This window comes from Oncorhynchus mykiss, unplaced genomic scaffold (genome assembly GCF_013265735.2).
Source record: "Oncorhynchus mykiss isolate Arlee unplaced genomic scaffold, USDA_OmykA_1.1 un_scaffold_212, whole genome shotgun sequence".
Lineage (NCBI taxonomy): Eukaryota > Metazoa > Chordata > Actinopteri > Salmoniformes > Salmonidae > Oncorhynchus > Oncorhynchus mykiss.
Genome location: NW_023493683.1, coordinates 142,501 through 163,052, shown reverse-complemented (window position 1 = coordinate 163,052; position 20,552 = coordinate 142,501). Strand labels below are relative to the sequence as shown.

General features: G+C 43.1%; 1 protein-coding gene across 12 annotated transcripts in view; it reads left to right on the top strand.

The window, feature by feature from the left end:
* Positions 1-20,552, top strand: part of LOC110534602 (lysine-specific demethylase 4A) — a 59,859-nt gene that overhangs the window by 10,586 nt on the left and 28,721 nt on the right. For 9 of the 12 annotated variants that reach the window (XM_036972905.1, XM_036972904.1, XM_036972901.1 and 6 more), the window contains 7 exons: positions 1,215-1,264; positions 1,475-1,578; positions 6,292-6,429; positions 8,625-8,815; positions 9,758-9,963; positions 12,229-14,993; positions 17,287-17,401. In XM_036972905.1, coding sequence (XP_036828800.1) covers positions 1,215-1,264; positions 1,475-1,578; positions 6,292-6,429; positions 8,625-8,815; positions 9,758-9,963; positions 12,229-14,993; positions 17,287-17,401 — 3,569 coding nt within the window. The remainder of the gene's footprint in view (positions 1-1,214; positions 1,265-1,474; positions 1,579-6,291; positions 6,430-8,624; positions 8,816-9,757; positions 9,964-12,228; positions 14,994-17,286; positions 17,402-20,552) is intronic. The other 3 variants (XM_036972907.1, XM_036972898.1, XM_036972899.1) reach the window with 2 other exon arrangements.

Genomic DNA, 20,552 nt, shown 5'->3' with positions numbered 1-20,552 from the left:
TATATTAACAGACACATTGTCTCTGTCTACAGCTATATTAACATTAGACACATTGTCTATATTAACATTAGACACATTGTCTATATTAACAGACACATTGTCTCTGTCTACAGGTATATTAACATTAGACACATTGTCTATATTAACAGACACATTGTCTATATTAACAGACACATTGTCTATATTAACATCAGACACATTGTCTATATTAACAGACACATTGTCTATATTAACATTAGACACATTGTCTATATTAACAGACACATTGTCTCTGTCTACAGGTATATTAACATTAGACACATTGTCTATATTAACAGACACATTGTCTATATTAACAGACACATTGTCTATATTAACAGACACATTGTCTATATTAACATTAGACACATTGTCTATATTAACAGACACATTGTCTCTGTCTACAGGTATATTAACATTAGACACGTTGTCTATATTAACAGACACATTGTCTATATTAACAGACACATTGTCTCTGTCTACAGGTATATTAACAGACACATTGTCTATATTAACATTAGACACATTGTCTATATTAACAGACACATTGTCTATATTAACAGACACATTGTCTATATTAACATCAGACACATTGTCTCTGTCTACAGCTATATTAACAGACACATTGTCTATATTAACATTAGACACATTGTCTATATTAACAGACACATTGTCTATATTAACAGACACATTGTCTATATTAACATTAGACACATTGTCTATATTAACAGACACATTGTCTCTGTCTACAGGTATATTAACATTAGACACATTGTCTATATTAACAGACACATTGTCTATATTAACAGACACATTGTCTATATTAACAGACACATTGTCTATATTAACAGACACATTGTCTATATTAACATTAGACACATTGTCTATATTAACAGACACATTGTCTCTGTCTACAGCTATATTAACATTAGACACATTGTCTATATTAACAGACACATTGTCTATATTAACAGACACATTGTCTCTGTCTACAGGTATATTAACATTAGACACATTGTCTATATTAACATCAGACACATTGTCTCTGTCTACAGGTATATTAACATTAGACACATTGTCTATATTAACATCAGACACATTGTCTATATTAACAGACACATTGTCTCTGTCTACAGGTATATTAACATTAGACACATTGTCTATATTAACATCAGACACATTGTCTCTGTCTACAGGTATGCCATCCCCCCTGAGCATGGGAAGAGACTGGAGAGACTGGCTACAGGTAATCTTAGTTTAACTAGATGAAATATTAAGTAAAAAGTAGAACACTGAGGCAGCGTTTAGACAGGCAGCCCAGGCTGCCTGTCTAAACGCGGTCTTAGGAGGATAGACCTAAATTATTGTACCCAATAGCACTGTGTTGACTCTGTCAATCTATCTAACAGTCTCTCCACGTTGTGTGTGTGTGTGTGTGTGTGTGTGTGTGTTCCAGGTTTCTTCCCCAACGGGTTTAAAGGGTGTGAGGCTTTTCTCCGTCACAAGATGACCCTGATCTCCCCTTCTATCCTGAAGAAGTACAGCATCCCCTTCGACAAGGTGGGACAAACTGACTGTCTTAACTGTCACTTTTTAAAACCCTTTCATCTCAATTGTCACTTTTTAAACCCCTTTCATCTCAACTGTCACTTTTTAAAACCCTTTCATCTCAACTGTCACTTTTTAAAACCCTTTCATCTCAACTGTCACTTTTTAAAACGCTTTCATCTCAACTGTCACTTTTTAAAACCCTTTCATCTCAACTGTCACTTTTTAAAACACTTTCATCTCAACTGTCACTTTTTAAAACCCTTTCATCTCAACTGCCACTTTTTAAAACCCTTTCATCTCAACTGCCACTTTTTAAAACCCTTTCATCTCAACTGTCACTTTTTAAAACCCTTTCATCTCAACTGTCACTTTTTAAAACCCTTTCATCTCAACTGTCACTTTTTAAAACCCTTTCATCTCAACTGTCACTTTTTAAAACCCTTTCATCTCAACTGTCACTTTTTAAAACCCTTTCATCTCAACTGTCACTTTTTAAAACCCTTTCATCTCAACTGTCACTTTTTAAAACCCTTTCATCTCAACTGTCACTTTTTAAAACCCTTTCATCTCAACTGTCACTTTTTAAAACCCTTTCATCTCAACTGTCACTTTTTAAAACCCTTTCATCTCAACTGTCACTTTTTAAAACCCTTTCATCTCAACTGTCACTTTTTAAAACCCTTTCATCTCAACTGTCACTTTTTAAAACCCTTTCATCTCAACTGTCACTTTTTAAAACCCTTTCATCTCAACTGTCACTTTTTAAAACCCTTTCATCTCAACTGTCACTTTTTAAAACCCTTTCATCTCAACTGTCACTTTTTAAAACCCTTTCATCTCAACTGTCACTTTTTAAAACCCTTTCATCTCAACTGTCACTTTTTAAAACCCTTTCATCTTAACTGCCACTTTTTAAAACCCTTTCATCTCAACTGTCACTTTTTAAAACCCTTTCATCTTAATTAACTGTCACTTTTTAAAACCCTTTCATCTTAATTAACTGTCACTTTTTAAAACCCTTTCATCTCAACGGTCACTTTTTAAAACCCTTTCATCTCAACTGTCACTTTTTATCTTAACTGTCACTTTTTAAAACCCTTTCATCTTAACTGCCACTTTTTAAAACCCTTTCATCTCAACTGTCACTTTTTAAAACCCTTTCATCTTAATTAACTGTCACTTTTTAAAACCCTTTCATCTTAATTAACTGTCACTTTTTAAAACCCTTTCATCTCAACTGTCACTTTTTAAAACCCTTTCATCTCAACTGTCACTTTTTATCTTAACTGTCACTTTTTAAAACCCTTTCATCTCAACTGTCACTTTTTAAAACCCTTTCATCTCAACTGTCACTTTTTAAAACCCTTTCATCTCAACTGCCACTTTTTAAAACCCTTTCATCTCAACTGTCACTTTTTAAAACCCTTTCATCTCAACTGTCACTTTTTAAAACCCTTTCATCTTAATTAACTGTCACTTTTTAAAACCCTTTCATCTTAATTAAATGTCACTTTTTAAAACCCTTTCATCTTAATTAAATGTCACTTTTTAAAACCCTTTCATCTCAACTGTCACTTTTTAAAACCCTTTCATCTCAACTGTCACTTTTTATCTTAACTGTCACTTTTTAAAAGCCTTTCATCTCAACTGTCACTTTTTAAAAGCCTTTCATCTCAACTGTCACTTTTTAAAAGCCTTTCATCTCAACTGTCACTTTTTAAAACCCTGTCATCTCAACTGTCACTTTTTAAAACCCTGTCATCTCAACTGTCACTTTTTAAAACCCTGTCATCTTAATTAACGGTCACTTTTTAAAAGCCTTTCATCTCAACTGTCACTTTTTCAAATCCCTTTCATCTCAACTGTCGCTACAACATAGTGTTAGAACACACTTCTACACTATCACCAATCTGACTTCTAGTCATCTGTACCAACATTACAACAGCTCTTCACTTTAGTTGATTGTCTTTATGTATTGACTGGTTGTATTGACTGGTTGTATATAGTCTTACAGTTTACTGCTGAGAACCCTAACCTGGTCGTCATTAGGATACGTTAACTACCCTGAGATACCTAACCTGGTCGTCATTAGGATACGTTAACTATCCTGAGATACCTAACCTGGTCGTCATTAGGATACGTTAACTATCCTGAGATGCCTAACCTGGTCGTCATTAGGATACGTTAACTATCCTGAGATACCTAACCTGGTCGTCATTAGGATACGTTAACTATCCTGAGATGCCTAACCTGGTCGTCATTAGGATACGTTAACTATCCTGAGATACCTAACCTGGTCGTCATTAGGATACGTTAACTATCCTGAGATGCCTAACCTGGTCGTCATTAGGATACGTTAACTATCCTGAGATACCTAACCTGGTCGTCATTAGGATACGTTAACTATCCTGAGATGCCTAACCTGGTCGTCATTAGGATACGTTAACTATCCTGAGATACCTAAGCCTAACCTGGTCGTCATTAGGATACGTTAACTATCCTGAGATACCTAACCTGGTCGTCATTAGGATACGTTAACTATCCTGAGATGCCTAACCTGGTCGTCATTAGGATACGTTAACTATCCTGAGATACCTAACCTGGTCGTCATTAGGATACGTTAACTATCCTGAGATACCTAACCTGGTCGTCATTAGGATACGTTAACTATCCTGAGATACCTAACCTGGTCGTCATTAGGATACGTTAACTATCCTGAGATACCTAACCTGGTCGTCATTAGGATACGTTAACTATCCTGAGATGCCTAACCTGGTCGTCATTAGGATACGTTAACTATCCTGAGATGCCTAACCTGGTCGTCATTAGGATACGTTAACTATCCTGAGATACCTAACCTGGTCGTCATTAGGATACGTTAACTATCCTGAGATCCCTAACCTGGTCGTCATTAGGGTACGTTAACTATCCTGAGATACCTAACCCTAACCTGGTAGTCATTAGGGTACGTTAACTATCCTGAGATACCTAACCCTAACCTGGTCGTCATTAGGGTACGTTAACTATCCTGAGATACCTAACCTGGTCGTCATTAGGATACGTTAACTATCCTGAGATACCTAAGCCTAACCTGGTCGTCATTAGGATACGTTAACTATCCTGAGATACCTAACCTGGTCGTCATTAGGATACGTTAACTATCCTGAGATCCCTAACCCTAACCTGGTCGTCATTAGGGTACGTTAACTATCCTGAGATACCTAACCCTAACCTGGTAGTCATTAGGGTACGTTAACTATCCTGAGATACCTAACCCTAACCTGGTCGTCATTAGGATACGTTAACTATCCTGAGATACCTAACCTGGTCGTCATTAGGATACGTTAACTATCCTGAGATGCCTAACCTGGTCGTCATTAGGATACGTTAACTATCCTGAGATACCTAAGCCTAACCTGGTCGTCATTAGGATACGTTAACTATCCTGAGATACCTAACCTGGTCGTCATTAGGATACGTTAACTATCCTGAGATCCCTAACCTGGTCGTCATTAGGGTACGTTAACTATCCTGAGATACCTAACCCTAACCTGGTAGTCATTAGGGTACGTTAACTATCCTGAGATACCTAACCCTAACCTGGTCGTCATTAGGGTACGTTAACTATCCTGAGATACCTAACCTGGTCGTCATTAGGATACGTTAACTATCCTGAGATACCTAAGCCTAACCTGGTCGTCATTAGGATACGTTAACTATCCTGAGATACCTAACCTGGTCGTCATTAGGATACGTTAACTATCCTGAGATCCCTAACCCTAACCTGGTCGTCATTAGGGTACGTTAACTATCCTGAGATACCTAACCCTAACCTGGTAGTCATTAGGGTACGTTAACTATCCTGAGATACCTAACCCTAACCTGGTCGTCATTAGGATACGTTAACTATCCTGAGATACCTAACCCTAACCTGGTCGTCATTAGGATACGTTAACTATCCTGAGATACCTAACCCTAACCTGGTCGTCATTAGGATACGTTAACTATCCTGAGATACCTAACCCTAACCTGGTCGTCATTAGGGTACGTTAACTATCCTGAGATACCTAACCCTAACCTGGTCGTCATTAGGATAGAGGTTGTGTATATGTGAGACTGATATGTTAGCTATCCTGAGATACTGTCTGGACCTGGTCGTCATTAGGAGAGAGGTTGTGTATATGTGAGACTGATACGTTAGCTATCCTGAGATACTGTCTGGACCTGGTCGTCATTAGGAGAGAGGTTGTGTATATGTGAGACTGATACGTTAACTATCCTGAGATACTGTCTGGACCTGGTCGTCATTAGGAGAGAGGTTGTGTATATGTGAGACTGATACGGTAACTATCCTGAGATACTGTCTGGACCTGGTCGTCATTAGGAGAGAGGTTGTGTATATGTGAGACTGATACGTTAACTATCCTGAGATACTGTCTGGACCTGGTCGTCATTAGGAGAGAGGTTGTGTATATGTGAGACTGATACGGTAACTATCCTGAGATACTGTCTGGACCTGGTCGTCATTAGGAGAGAGGTTGTGTATATCTGGTAGAGACTGTGAGGCTGATACGTTAACTAGATTAACACAAGTGATCCTGCCGACAGCAGTGTGGGAGATTCTCTTTTTTGTCAAGGGATCTCAATGGGGACAAATTGATAGAGGAAATTTGCCAGTGGTTTTGTCCTCAATAACCCCCCCCCCCTCCCCCCTCTCTCCAGATCACCCAGGAGGCAGGCGAGTTTATGATCACCTTTCCCTATGGCTACCACGCTGGCTTCAACCACGGCTTCAACTGTGCCGAGTCGACCAACTTCGCCAGCGTTCGATGGATCGACTACGGCAAGGTGGCCACTCAGGTAAGATGAAGAGAACACCACACTGTTTACTCTGAGCTGTTTCTGTTGTGTGTATTTCCACGTGGAACCAGGGACCCCTCCAGAACTATGGTCAGTACCTCTGGGGGGGAGGCAGTACTTCTGGGTCTCAGGGCAGGTGATGTCACTTTCACAATGGAAGCTTCTAGCACACACAGCTAACAAGCTAGACGTTCTACTTTCCCTACGCACACAGCTAACAAGCTAGAGATTCTACTTCCCCCTGGACACACAGCTAACAAGCTAGAGATTCTACTTCCCCCTGGACACACAGCTAACAAGCTAGAGATTCTACTTCCCCCTGGACACACAGCTAACAAGCTAGAGATTCTACTTCCCCCTGGACACACAGCTAACAAGCTAGAGATTCTACTTCCCCCTGGACACACAGCTAACAAGCTAGAGATTCTACTTCCCCCTGGACACACGGCTAACAAGCTAGAGATTCTACTTCCCCCTGGACACACAGCTAACAAGCTAGAGATTCTACTTCCCCCTGGACACACAGCTAACAAGCTAGAGATTCTACTTCCCCCTGGACACACAGCTAACAAGCTAGAGATTCTACTTCCCCCTGGACACACAGCTAACAAGCTAGAGATTCTACTTCCCCCTGGACACACAGCTAACAAGCTAGAGATTCTACTTCCCCCTGGACACACAGCTAACAAGCTAGAGATTCTACTTCCCCCTGGACACACAGCTAACAAGCTAGAGATTCTACTTCCCCCTGGACACACAGCTAACAAGCTAGAGATTCTACTTCCCCCTGGACACACAGCTAACAAGCTAGAGATTCTACTTCCCCCTGGACACACAGCTAACAAGCTAGAGATTCTACTTCCCCCTGGACACACAGCTAACAAGCTAGAGATTCTACTTCCCCTGCACACACAGCTAACAAGCTAGAGATTCTACTTCCCCCTGGACACACAGCTAGCAAGCTAGAGATTCTACTTCCCCCTGGACACACAGCTAACAAGCTAGAGATTCTACTTCCCCCTGGACACACAGCTAACAAGCTAGAGATTCTACTTCCCCCTGGACACACAGCTAACAAGCTAGAGATTCTACTTCCCCCTGGACACACAGCTAACAAGCTAGAGATTCTACTTCCCCCTGGACACACAGCTAACAAGCTAGAGATTCTACTTCCCCCTGGACACACAGCTAACAAGCTAGAGATTCTACTTCCCCCTGGACACACAGCTAACAAGCTAGAGATTCTACTTCCCCCTGGACACACAGCTAACAAGCTAGAGATTCTACTTCCCCCTGGACACACAGCTAACAAGCTAGAGATTCTACTTCCCCCTGGACACACAGCTAACAAGCTAGAGATTCTACTTCCCCCTGGACACACAGCTAACAAGCTAGAGATTCTACTTCCCCCTGGACACACAGCTAACAAGCTAGAGATTCTACTTCCCCCTGGACACACAGCTAACAAGCTAGAGATTCTACTTCCCCCTGGACACACAGCTAACAAGCTAGAGATTCTACTTCCCCCTGGACACACAGCTAACAAGCTAGAGATTCTACTTCCCCTGCACACACAGCTAACAAGCTAGAGATTCTACTTCCCCCTGGACACACAGCTAGCAAGCTAGAGATTATACTTCCCCCTGGACACACAGCTAACAAGCTAGAGATTCTACTTCCCCCTGGACACACACAGCTAACAAGCTAGAGATTCTACTTCCCCTGCACACACAGCTAACAAGCTAGAGATTCTACTTCCCCCTGCACACACAGCTAACAAGCTAGAGATTCTAGTATGCTAGTCTGGTTCCTAACCCTCCTCCCTACCTCTCTAGTCTCCATTTGTGGAGAGGTTCCACACTAAATAGTATGCTAGTCTGGTTCCTAACCCTCCTCCCTACCTCTCTAGTCTCCATTTGTGGAGAGGTTCCACACTAAATAGTATGCTAGTCTGGTTCCTAACCCCCCTCCCTACCTCTCTAGTCTCCATTTGTGGAGAGGTTCCACACTAAATAGTATGCCAGTCTGGTTCCTAACCCTCCTCCCTACCTCTCTAGTCTCCATTTGTGGAGAGGTTCCACACTAAATAGTATGCTAGTCTGGTTCCTAACCCTCCTCCCGACCTCTCTAGTCTCCATTTGTGGAGAGGTTCCACACTAAATAGTATGCTAACTCCCTTCTCCCCTCCTCCCTAGTGTACATGCAGTAAAGACATGGTGAAGATCAGCATGGATCCCTTTGTGAAGTGGTTCCAACCGGACCGCTATGCTGTGTGGAAGCTGGGGAAAGACTCCTGTCCTCTGGACCACACCCGAGCCACGCCCGCCACCACCCCAGAACTGCAGAACTGGCTTCAGCGCAGCCGGGTCAAGACCCCTGTGAACAGGTATGAGGATGGAGGAGGAGGATGGGGAGGGAGGAGGAGGATGGGGATGGAGAGGTGTGGGAGGAGGAGGATGGGGATGGAGGGAGGAGGGGTGTGGGAGGAGGAGGGAGGAGTTTGGATGGGGATGGATGGAGGGAGGGAGGGGTGTGGGAGGAGAAGGATGGAGGGAGGATGGGGAGGGAGGGGTGTGGGAGGAGGAGGATGGAGATGGAGAAGGGAGGGAGGGGTGGGAGGGGTGTGGGAGGAGAGGGATGGTGTGGGAGAAGGAGGGAGGGGGATGGAGGAGGGAGGGAGGGGTGTGGGAGGAGGATGGGATGGAGGAGGGAGGGAGGGGTGTGGGAGGAGGAGGGAGCAGGAGGATGGGGATGGAGGGGTGTGGGAGGAGGATGGGGATGGAGGAGGGAGGGAGGAGGGAGAGAGGGGTGTGGGAGGAGGAGGGAGCCGGAGGATGGGGATGTAGGGGTGTGGGAGGAGAAGGAGGAGGATGAGGTGGAGGGAGGGGTGTGGGAGGATGGGGATGGAGGAGGGAGAGAGGGGTGTGGGAGGAGGAGGGAGCCGGAGGATGGGGATGTAGGGGTGTGGGAGGAGGAGGGGGATGGGGATGGAGGGGTGTGGGAGGAGGATGGGGATGATGGAGGGAGGGAGGAGGGAGAGAGGGGTGTGGGAGGAGGAGGGAGCCGGAGGATGGGGATGTAGGGGTGTGGGAGGAGGAGGAGGATGGGGTGGAGGGAGGGGTGTGGGAGGATGGGGATGGAGGAGGGAGAGAGGGGTGTGGGAGGAGGAGGGAGCCGGAGGATGGGGATGTAGGGGTGTGGGAGGAGGAGGAGGATGGGGTGGAGGGAGGGGTGTGGGAGGATGGGGATGGAGGAGGGAGGTATTTTTTTTTACATTGTTCTGAATAAGTGACATGTCAAAGAGATGCTAAATGTGTCCCCTTTACAGCAGCCTCTCACACCCACGGACCAGATCCAAGCGCCTGAGGACCAGCGAGGAGCCTGTCGCCTTGGAAGGGTGCTCTGTCCTGGGTAGGAGGAGGGGCCTCGGAGGCACCCTGGGTCCCAAGGTCCGGAGAGGCTGCAGGGCTGGGGAGGATGAGGACGATGAGGAGGAAGGAGAGGATCAGACTGAGAATACACTCCGGCTCCCTGGTAAGAGATTAGTTGATTTGATTCTGAATGATTTATTGATCGATGGTAAGAGATCCTATTAAATGACTAGAGGGGCTATGTCATGAACCTTCGACGTTCCACAATGGGGTGAAAATGTCAGCCATATTGGTCAGGGAGAAATCCAAACCAGTCTAATTGGAATGAATGGCAGTAGAGGCATAATTCTGCGACTTAAAATAAAACTAAGGTGTGTGATATATCAGAAATTGTGCAATAGAATTATTGTCAACCTAAAATATTGTCCAAAAAAATGAATGGGAACCATTTGTCTAAAACAGTCTGGCTAACTAACAGATATACAGTGCAGACGAAATTCGTTAACTTCGTTATTTTACACCATGTCTTATAAACAGCACTGGGAAAGCGTGGTTGACCAACTCCCTGACCAAAATGGCTGCCCTTTAACCCATCATAAGAAGGTTCATGTCCATTCTAGAATTGTAATTCCTAATTCTATGGGTAACTCATCATAAGAAGGTTGATGTCCATTCTAGAATTGCAATTCCTAATTCTATGGCTAACTCATCATAAGCAGGTTCATGTCCATTCTAGAATTGTAATTCCTAATTCTATGGGTAACCCATCATAAGCAGGTTCATGTCCATTCTAGAATTGTAATTCCTAATTCTATGGGTAACACATCATAAGCAGGTTCATGTCCATTCTAGAATTGTAATTCCTAATTCTATGGGTAACACATCATAAGCAGGTTCATGTCCATTCTAGAATTGTAATTCCTAATTCTATGGGTAACTCATCATAAGCAGGTTCATGTCCATTCTAGAATTGTAATTCCTAATTCTATGGGTAACTCATCATAAGCAGGTTCATGTCCATTCTAGAATTGTAATTCCTAATTCTATGGGTAACTCATCATAAGCAGGTTCATGTCCATTCTAGAATTGTAATTCCTAATTCTATGGGTAACTCATCATAAGCAGGTTCATGTCCATTCTAGAATTGTAATTCCTAATTCTATGGGTAACTCATCATAAGCAGGTTCATGTCCATTCTAGAATTGTAATTCCTAATTCTATGGGTAACCCCTCATAAGCAGGTTCATGTCCATTCTAGAATTGTAATTCCTAATTCTATGGGTAACCCCTCATAAGCAGGTTCATGTCCATTCTAGAATTGTAATTCCTAATTCTATGGCTAACCCATCATAAGCAGGTTCATGTCCATTCTAGAATTGTAATTCCTAATTCTATGGCTAACCCATCATAAGCAGGTTCATGTCCATTCTAGAATTGTAATTCCTAATTCTATGGCTAACCCATCATAAGCAGGTTCATGTCCATTCTAGAATTGTAATTCCTAATTCTATGGGTAACCCATCATAAGCAGGTTCATGTCCATTCTAGAATTGTAATTCCTAATTCTATGGGTAACTCATCATAAGCAGGTTCATGTCCATTCTAGAATTGTAATTCCTAATTCTATGGCTAACTCATCATAAGCAGGTTCATGTCCATTCTAGAATTGTAATTCCTAATTCTATGGGTAACTCATCATAAGCAGGTTCATGTCCATTCTAGAATTGTAATTCCTAATTCTATGGCTAACTCATCATAAGCAGGTTCATGTCCATTCTAGAATTGTAATTCCTAATTCTATGGGTAACTCATCATAAGCAGGTTCATGTCCATTCTAGAATTGTAATTCCTAATTCTATGGCTAACTCATCATAAGCAGGTTCATGTCCATTCTAGAATTGTAATTCCTAATTCTATGGGTAACCCCTCATAAGCAGGTTCATGTCCATTCTAGAATTGTAATTCCTAATTCTATGGCTAACTCATCATAAGCAGGTTAATGTCCATTCTAGAATTGTAATTCCTAATTCTATGGGTAACCCATCATAAGCAGGTTCATTCTAGAATTGTAATTCCTAATTCTATGGCTAACTCATCATAAGCAGGTTCATGTCCATTCTAGAATTGTAATTCCTAATTCTATGGGTAACCCCTCATAAGCAGGTTCATGTCCATTCTAGAATTGTAATTCCTAATTCTATGGCTAACTCATCATAAGCAGGTTCATGTCCATTCTAGAATTGTAATTCCTAATTCTATGCGTTAGAAATCCAAATCCAAAATCCAAGCCTTTTTCTTCTGTTAAATCTTCTGGATTCGAGTCCATGTAGACTAATATTTTATCATTCAAATGTTGTTGTTTTTTGACCATATCAAAGTTATTTTTTTTATCTGAGAGCGGATTTTCTGTTGTGTCTCTGTTCCACAGGTCCTTGTCGGCAGATGTGTGTGGTGAAAGTCAACAGAATGGAAGTGGAGAGTGACCGGTTGGCCTTCCCCTGTCCTCCTGAACCTCTGCGCCCCTCGTCTTTCCCCTCTCTCTCTTCCGACTTCTCTTCTCGCCCCTCTCCCTCTCTGACCCCTGTCTCAGTGGACACCACAGAACAAGGGACAGGGGTAGGGACTCACCCCTCCTCACCCCATCTGCATCCCACTAACCCCCCACAGCACCCCTCAGGGTCAGAGTTCGCAGAGGTCATCAAAGGACCCCGTCAGAGGTCCGAGGCTGCCCCAACACCTGCCCGATCAGAAAGAAGAGAAATCCCCAGAGGACCGTTTAAGTCAGTATGTATAGAATCGACTCCACTGGGACAGGTCCCCGAGGACTGCTCTGTGGATGTCCACCCCTCTCCAGACCCTTTACGGACCAGGTTACCTTCCCCCAGAACGGTGCACACGACTGGGGCTCAGGGGTGTACGGACTCGGCCTGTGGTGGCCCTGGAGCTTTTCAATCAAGTTCTTCTTGCGTAGAGAAGTCGTCTTTTAACCTAACCTCAACCCTAGCCCCCCGCACTGAGTATACAATGGATACGTGTCAAGGTACTGCGGTTAATACTACTACTACTACTACTACACACAGCAGTCACACCTCTGAAAGCAAAACACCAGCACTTTACAATGACATTTACACGAACACTGACTCCGGGTCCAGAGGACCTGTTATTTCTGGTTCTGGTCCGGGTCCAGCTAACTTGTTCAGGTGTAGTGAAAAAAACTGCACTCCCGTTGAAAACCGTTCCGCTCTCCCGATGTGTACCACACACAACCGTGTCCCCATACAAAACCCTTCCCTTCTTCCGAGGTGTAGTTTACGAGACCGTTGCCCTCCTCTCCTCCAGAGGATCAACGGGGTGGACATGCCCTTCCTCACTCCAGAACTGTCTGGAGAGACGAGATTCTGCCCGCCCCTGCCGCCCGTTCTCACCCAGGAGATGCCCTCCCTCACACTCGCCGTCAGCGGAGGTCACGCCGAGATCAAAGGTCCGAGGTCGTCCTCCTCGACTGGCCGACACGGTGGTGCTCTAACCTTACCGGATTTGCCGGGCAGTCACCCGGTCCTCGCCCCCGTGCTCCGACGCGAGACACCCACGACCCTCTCGCCAGGAACGGAAACGTTAACGGACGAGGTGTGCGAGGTGGAGTTGGCGTCAAAGAAGTCGGAGGAAGAGGATTTTCGACCGTTAGCGCCTTACAGCGACTGGCGCTTGGGTTCTGCTGAAGACCACCATAGACCAGAGCTGGATTTACAGTTAGCGGCTTACGTGGCTAATGCGACTAGCAATGCTCGGCCCAAAATGGCCGCCTCTGATCACAAAATGGCCCCCTCTAGGCACTCTGGTCCAACTGAAGAACACCACCATAGGCCAGAGCTGGAGTTACAGGTAGCAGCTTACGCGGCGGATAGCGCAACTAGCGACGCTCAACCCGAAATGGACGCCTCTCTGCACAAAATGGCCGCCGACGCTTCCCATCTAGAAGCACTACCAATCCAAACATTGTCTGAGGCAGTGCTGACCACCGAGAACCACTGTAGTCGAACCTCCGCGGAGACCCATGCTAGCAATAATAACCACATGCTCTGTGACGTTACACCACTGCCAACGCAGCAAATCCAGAAACACGGGTCCTCGACGGCAACTGCAGCAGTATCCATGGACTCCGACTCAGAAGGATCCTCTCAAAGAGACGATGTATTTAGAGACTCCAGCACTAAGGGTTTATATCTAGCTAGCACCAGTTTGACTTCTAAAGATACGTTGGCCCACTCTTCTGAGCTGAGTGAATTAAATGACCATTCAGCAACAGCACAACACCAACACAACCATGACCAAACTCCACACTCAAACATGGATGCCGTTTGTAGTTCCCGAAATGTGGAATCCATTTGTAGTTCCCAAAACGTGGATTCCATTTGTAGTTCCCGAAATGTGGAATCCATTTGTAGTTCCCAAAACGTGGATTTAATTTGTAGTTCCCAAAACGTGGATTCCATTTGTAGTTCCCAAAACGTGAATTCCATTTGTATTTCTCGAAACGTGGACTCTGTTTGTAGTTCCCAAAGCCTCTACCTGGAGCCCAAACCTTTCTCAGACGGCATCTGGAAGAACCTCAACTCCCAGAGTCCTGCGGTGCTCATCGAGAGCCTCCACCACCCGGAGCTCCCCGCCGACTATACCCACGATGCACTACCTTACACCATGTGGACCGAGCCGCAGTGCAAAGAGGTCACGGACCTCGATCACGAAACTGAGACGGACGACCAGGACCCGGAGGGACATGGGGACGGGCCTCTCACCTGGGCCCAGCTGGAGTCGACCTCTCTGGGGTCGGCCGGTGTCGGGGAGCCCCTGGGCCTCTGTGGAGACTTTGAGCTCCAGAGAGGGGAGGTGGAGGCAGCGGAAGCCCTGGCTCTGTGCAGGGAACTGGGGGTGGAGAGGGAGGCCGAGGGGGCTCTAGAACCTGACCCTCCCGAATCGCCCTTGGAGGAGAGACCGGGGGAAGGGGAGGTGTCCGATATGGAAGAGGGAGATTCGGAGGATGAGGGGCAGAGCAGCACGAGGGAGGAGAGTAGTAGTGAGTCATCGGAAGGAGAGGCTGAAGAAGAGGAGGAGGAAGGGGAGGAAGACTATGATAATGATTTGAGCGACTTTGAGTGTGGCGACTCGGGGCTGGAACCTGGAGAGGTTTGCACTGTGCGTATGGCTGCTGAGACACATAAACACGATAAAGCACACACACACATACGATAACACACACACGTACGATAACACACACACATATACGATCACACACACGATAACACACACATACGATAACACACACACACACACACACACACACATACGATAACACACACACACATACGATAACACACACATATACGATAGATAACACACACATACGATAACACACACACATACGATAACACACACACACATACAATAACACACATACGATAACACACACACACATACGATAACACACACACATACGATAACACACACACACATACGATAACACACACACACACACATACGATAACACACATATACAATAACACACATATACAATAACACACACACACATACGATAACACACACACATACGATAACACACACACATACGATAACACACACACACATACAATAACACACATACGATAACACATACGATAACACACACATACAATAACACACATATGATAACACACACACACATACGATAACACACACATATGATAACACACACATACGATAACACACACATACGATAACACACACACACACGATAACACACACACATACGATAACACATACGATAACACACACACACATACAATAACACACATATGATAACACACACACACATACGATAACACACACATACGATAACACACACATACGATAACACACACATACGATAACACACACACACACGATAACACACACACATACGATAACACATACGATAACACACACACACATACAATAACACACATATGATAACACACACACACATACAATAACACACATATGATAACACGCATACGATAACACACACACACATACAATAACACACATATGATAACACACACACACATACAATAACACACATATGATAACACATACGATAACACACACACACATACAATAACACACATATGATAACACACACACACATACAATAACACACATATGATAACACACATACGATAACACACACACACACACACACACACACATACGATAACACACACACACATACGATAACACACACATATACGATAGATAACACACACATACGATAACACACACACACACATACGATAACACACACATATGATAACACACACATACGATAACACACACACACACATACGATAACACACACACACATACGATAACACACACATATACGATAGATAACACACACATACGATAACACACACACACACATACAATAACACACATATGATAACACGCATACGATAACACACAAGCTTTGGAAAATGCCCATTTCAATCCATCTGATTATCTTTTCAACACCATGTTATGTATATATCTATATTTAATCCAAGACTGGTTTTATTATGCGTTTCAGAAATGTACCGCTGACATTAGTTCCCTCGTTTAGCTGCACGGTGACCTTAGGTTTGTCCTAATTGGCACCCTGTTCCCTATATAGGGCATTCATTTTGAACAGGGGCTTAGTCAAAATATCCCTATTGGGGCCCCGGTCAAAATATCCCTATTGGGGCCCCGGTCAAAATATCCCTATTGGGGCCCCGGTCAAAATATCCCTATTGGGGCCCCGGTCAAAATATCCCTATTGGGGCCCCGATCAAAATATCCCTATTGGGGCCCCGGTCAAAATATCCCTATTGGGGCCCCGGTCAAAATATCCCTATTGGGGCCCCGGTCAAAATATCCCTATTGGGGCCCCGGTCAAAATATCCCTATTGGGGCCCCGGTCAAAATATCCCTATTGGGGCCCCGGTCAAAATATCCCTATTGGGGCCCCGGTCAAAATATCCCTATTGGGGCCCCGGTCAAAATATCCCTATTGGGGCCCTAGCCAATTTACTCCCCTATGGGCCCCGGTCAATGTGGTGCACTATGGAATAGGGTGTCATTTGAGGGGGGGGGGGGGGGGGGGGCAACGACACCTTTAAACTTTGAACCCTCAGTGTGACCCCTGACCACTGTTCTCTTCCAGTATCCAGCTGCACCACACACACACCAATGACATTTGACCCCCTGTCTTTCCCAGTACCCTGCTGCTCCACACACACACCAATGACATTTGACCCCCTGTCTTTCCCAGTACCCTGCTGCACCACACACACACCAATGACATTTGACCCCCTGTCTTTCCCAGTACCCTGCTGCACCACACACACACCAATGACATTTGACCCCCTGTCTTTCCCAGTACCCTGCTGCACCACACACACACCAATGACATTTGACCCCCTGTCTTTCCCAGTACCCTGCTGCTCCGCTGGCGAAGAGAACCAGTAAGAGCTGGCGTCGCCCTCTGAGGAAGCCCACCGCCCGGGCCGTGCCCTCCACTGTCAAACAACAGGCTGTCAGCGACGACGGTAGGCACTCACACACACACACACTCACACACACTCTCTCTCTCACTCTCTCTCACTCTCTCTCACTCTCTCACTCTCACATACACACAGGGAAGGTTTTTGATGACGGTAGGTTTACCGATGAGTTTAGCCTCAGGAATGCTAGCCACATTCTTTAACATTGTTACCTGGATAGAAGCAACTTCAAACTGTTTTACTTCCTTATGAACGACTCCCACTCTTTAACATTGTTACCTGCATAGAAGCAACTTCAAACTGTTTTACTTCCTTATGAACGACTCCCACTCTTTAACATTGTTACCTGGATAGAAGCAACTTCAAACTGTTTTACTTCCTTATGAACGACTCCCACTCTTTAACATTGTTACCTGCATAGAAGCAACTTCAAACAAATGTTTTACTTCCTTATGAACGACTCCCACTCTTTAACATTGTTACCTGCATAGAAGCAACTTCAAACGAATGTTTTACTTCCTTATGAACGACTCCCACTCTTTAACATTGTTACCTGCATAGAAGCAACTTCAAACTGTTTTACTTCCTTGTGAACGACTCCCACTCTTTAACATTGTTACCTGCATAGAAGCAACTTCAAACGAATGTTTTACTTCCTTATGAACGACTCCCACTCTTTAACATTGTTACCTGCATAGAAGCAACTTCAAACGAATGTTTTACTTCCTTATGAACGACTCCCACTCTTTAACATTGTTACCTGGATAGAAGCAACTTCAAACTGTTTTACTTCCTTATGAACGACTCCCACTCTTTAACATTGTTACCTGCATAGAAGCAACATCAAACTGTTTTACTTCCTTATGAACGACTCCCACTCTTTAACATTGTTACCTGCATAGAAGCAACTTCAAACTGTTTTACTTCCTTATGAACGACTCCCACTCTTTAACATTGTTACCTGGATAGAAGCAACATCAAACTGTTTTACTTCCTTCTGAACGACTCCTTTTAAGAACAACTGACATTAATATGTCCATTCATTAACTGTCCATTGACAGGTTTTTTTAAACTAATATTTTTATTGGACATTATATACAGTTCTTAAAACAGATTATTATCTAGAGTAAGCATCCTACAGAAGTCAAGATTACAATATTAAGCCACACCCCCGAAACAGATTATTATATAGAGTAAGCATCCTACAGAAGTCAAGATTACAATATTAAGCCACACCCCCGAAACAGATTATTATATAGAGTAAGCATCCTACAGAAGTCAAGATTACAATATTAAGCCACACCCCCGAAACAGATTATTATATAGAGTAAGCATCCTACAGAAGTCAAGATTACAATATTAAGCCACACCCCCGAAACAGATTATTATATAGAGTAAGCATCCTACAGAAGTCAAGATTACAATATTAAGCCACACCCCCGAAACAGATTATTATCTAGAGTAAGCATCCTACAGAAGTCAAGATTACAATATTAAGCCACACCCCTGAAACAGATTATTATATAGAGTAAGCATCCTACAGAAGTCAAGATTACAATATTAAGCCACACCCCCAAAACAGATTATTATATAGAGTAAGCATCCTACAGAAGTCAAGATTACAATATTAAGCCACACCCCCGAAACAGATTATTATATAGAGTAAGCATCCTACAGAAGTCAAGATTACAATATTAAGCCACACCCCCGAAACAGATTATTATATAGAGTAAGCATCCTACAGAAGTCAAGATTACAATATTAAGCCACACCCCCGAAACAGATTATTATCTAGAGTAAGCATCCTACAGAAATCAAGATTACAATATTAAGCCACACCCCCGAAACAGATTATTATATAGAGTAAGCATCCTACAGAAGTCAAGATTACAATATTAAGCCACACCCCCGAAACAGATTATTATATAGAGTAAGCATCCTACAGAAGTCAAGATTACAATATTAAGCCACACCCCCGAAACAGATTATTATATAGAGTAAGCATCCTACAGAAGTCAAGATTACAATATTAAGCCACACCCCCGAAACAGATTATTATATAGAGTAAGCATCCTACAGAAGTCAAGATTACAATATTAAGCCACACCCCCGAAACAAACTAACAAACTAAACCCAACATATGATATTAAAACCCAATATTCCCTGTTAGTCCATTAACAGTGTTAATAAGTTATGTTTAACCCAACAGTCCCTGTTAGTCCATTAACAGTGTTAATATGTTATATTTACCCCAACAGTCCCTGTTAGTCCATTAACAGTGTTAATATGTTATATTTAACCCAACATTCCCTGTTAGTCCATTAACAGTGTTAATAAGTTATGTTTAACCCAACATTCCCTGTTAGTCCATTAACAGTGTTAATATTTTATATTTACCCCAACATTCCCTGTTAGTCCATTAACAGTGTTAATATGTTATATTAAAACCCAACATTCCCTGTTAGTCCATTAACAGTGTTAATATGTTATATTTAACCCAACATTCCCTGTTAGTCCATTAACAGTGTTAATATGTTATATTTAACCCAACATTCCCTGTTAGTCCATTAACAGTGTTAATATGTTATATTAAAACCCAATATTCCCTGTTAGTCCATTAACAGTGTTAATAAGTTATGTTTAACCCAACATTCCCTGTTAGTCCATTAACAGTGTTAATATTTTATATTTACCCCAACATTCCCTGTTAGTCCATTAACAGTGTTAATATGTTATATTAAAACCCAACATTCCCTGTTAGTCCATTAACAGTGTTAATATGTTATATTTAACCCAACATTCCCTGTTAGTCCATTAACAGTGTTAATATGTTATATTTACCCCAACATTCCCTGTTAGTCCATTAACAGTGTTAATATGTTATATTTAACCCAACATTCCCTGTTAGTCCATTAACAGTGTTAATATGTTATATTTAACCCAACATTCCCTGTTAGTCCATTAACAGTGTTAATATGTTATATTAAAACCCAACATTCCCTGTTAGTCCATTAACAGTGTTAATATGTTATATTTAACCCAACATTCCCTGTTAGTCCATTAACAGTGTTAATATGTTATATTAAAACCCAACATTCCCTGTTAGTCCATTAACAGTGTTAATATGTTATATTAAAACCCAACATTCCCTGTTAGTCCATTAACAGTGTTAATATGTTATATTTAACCCAACATT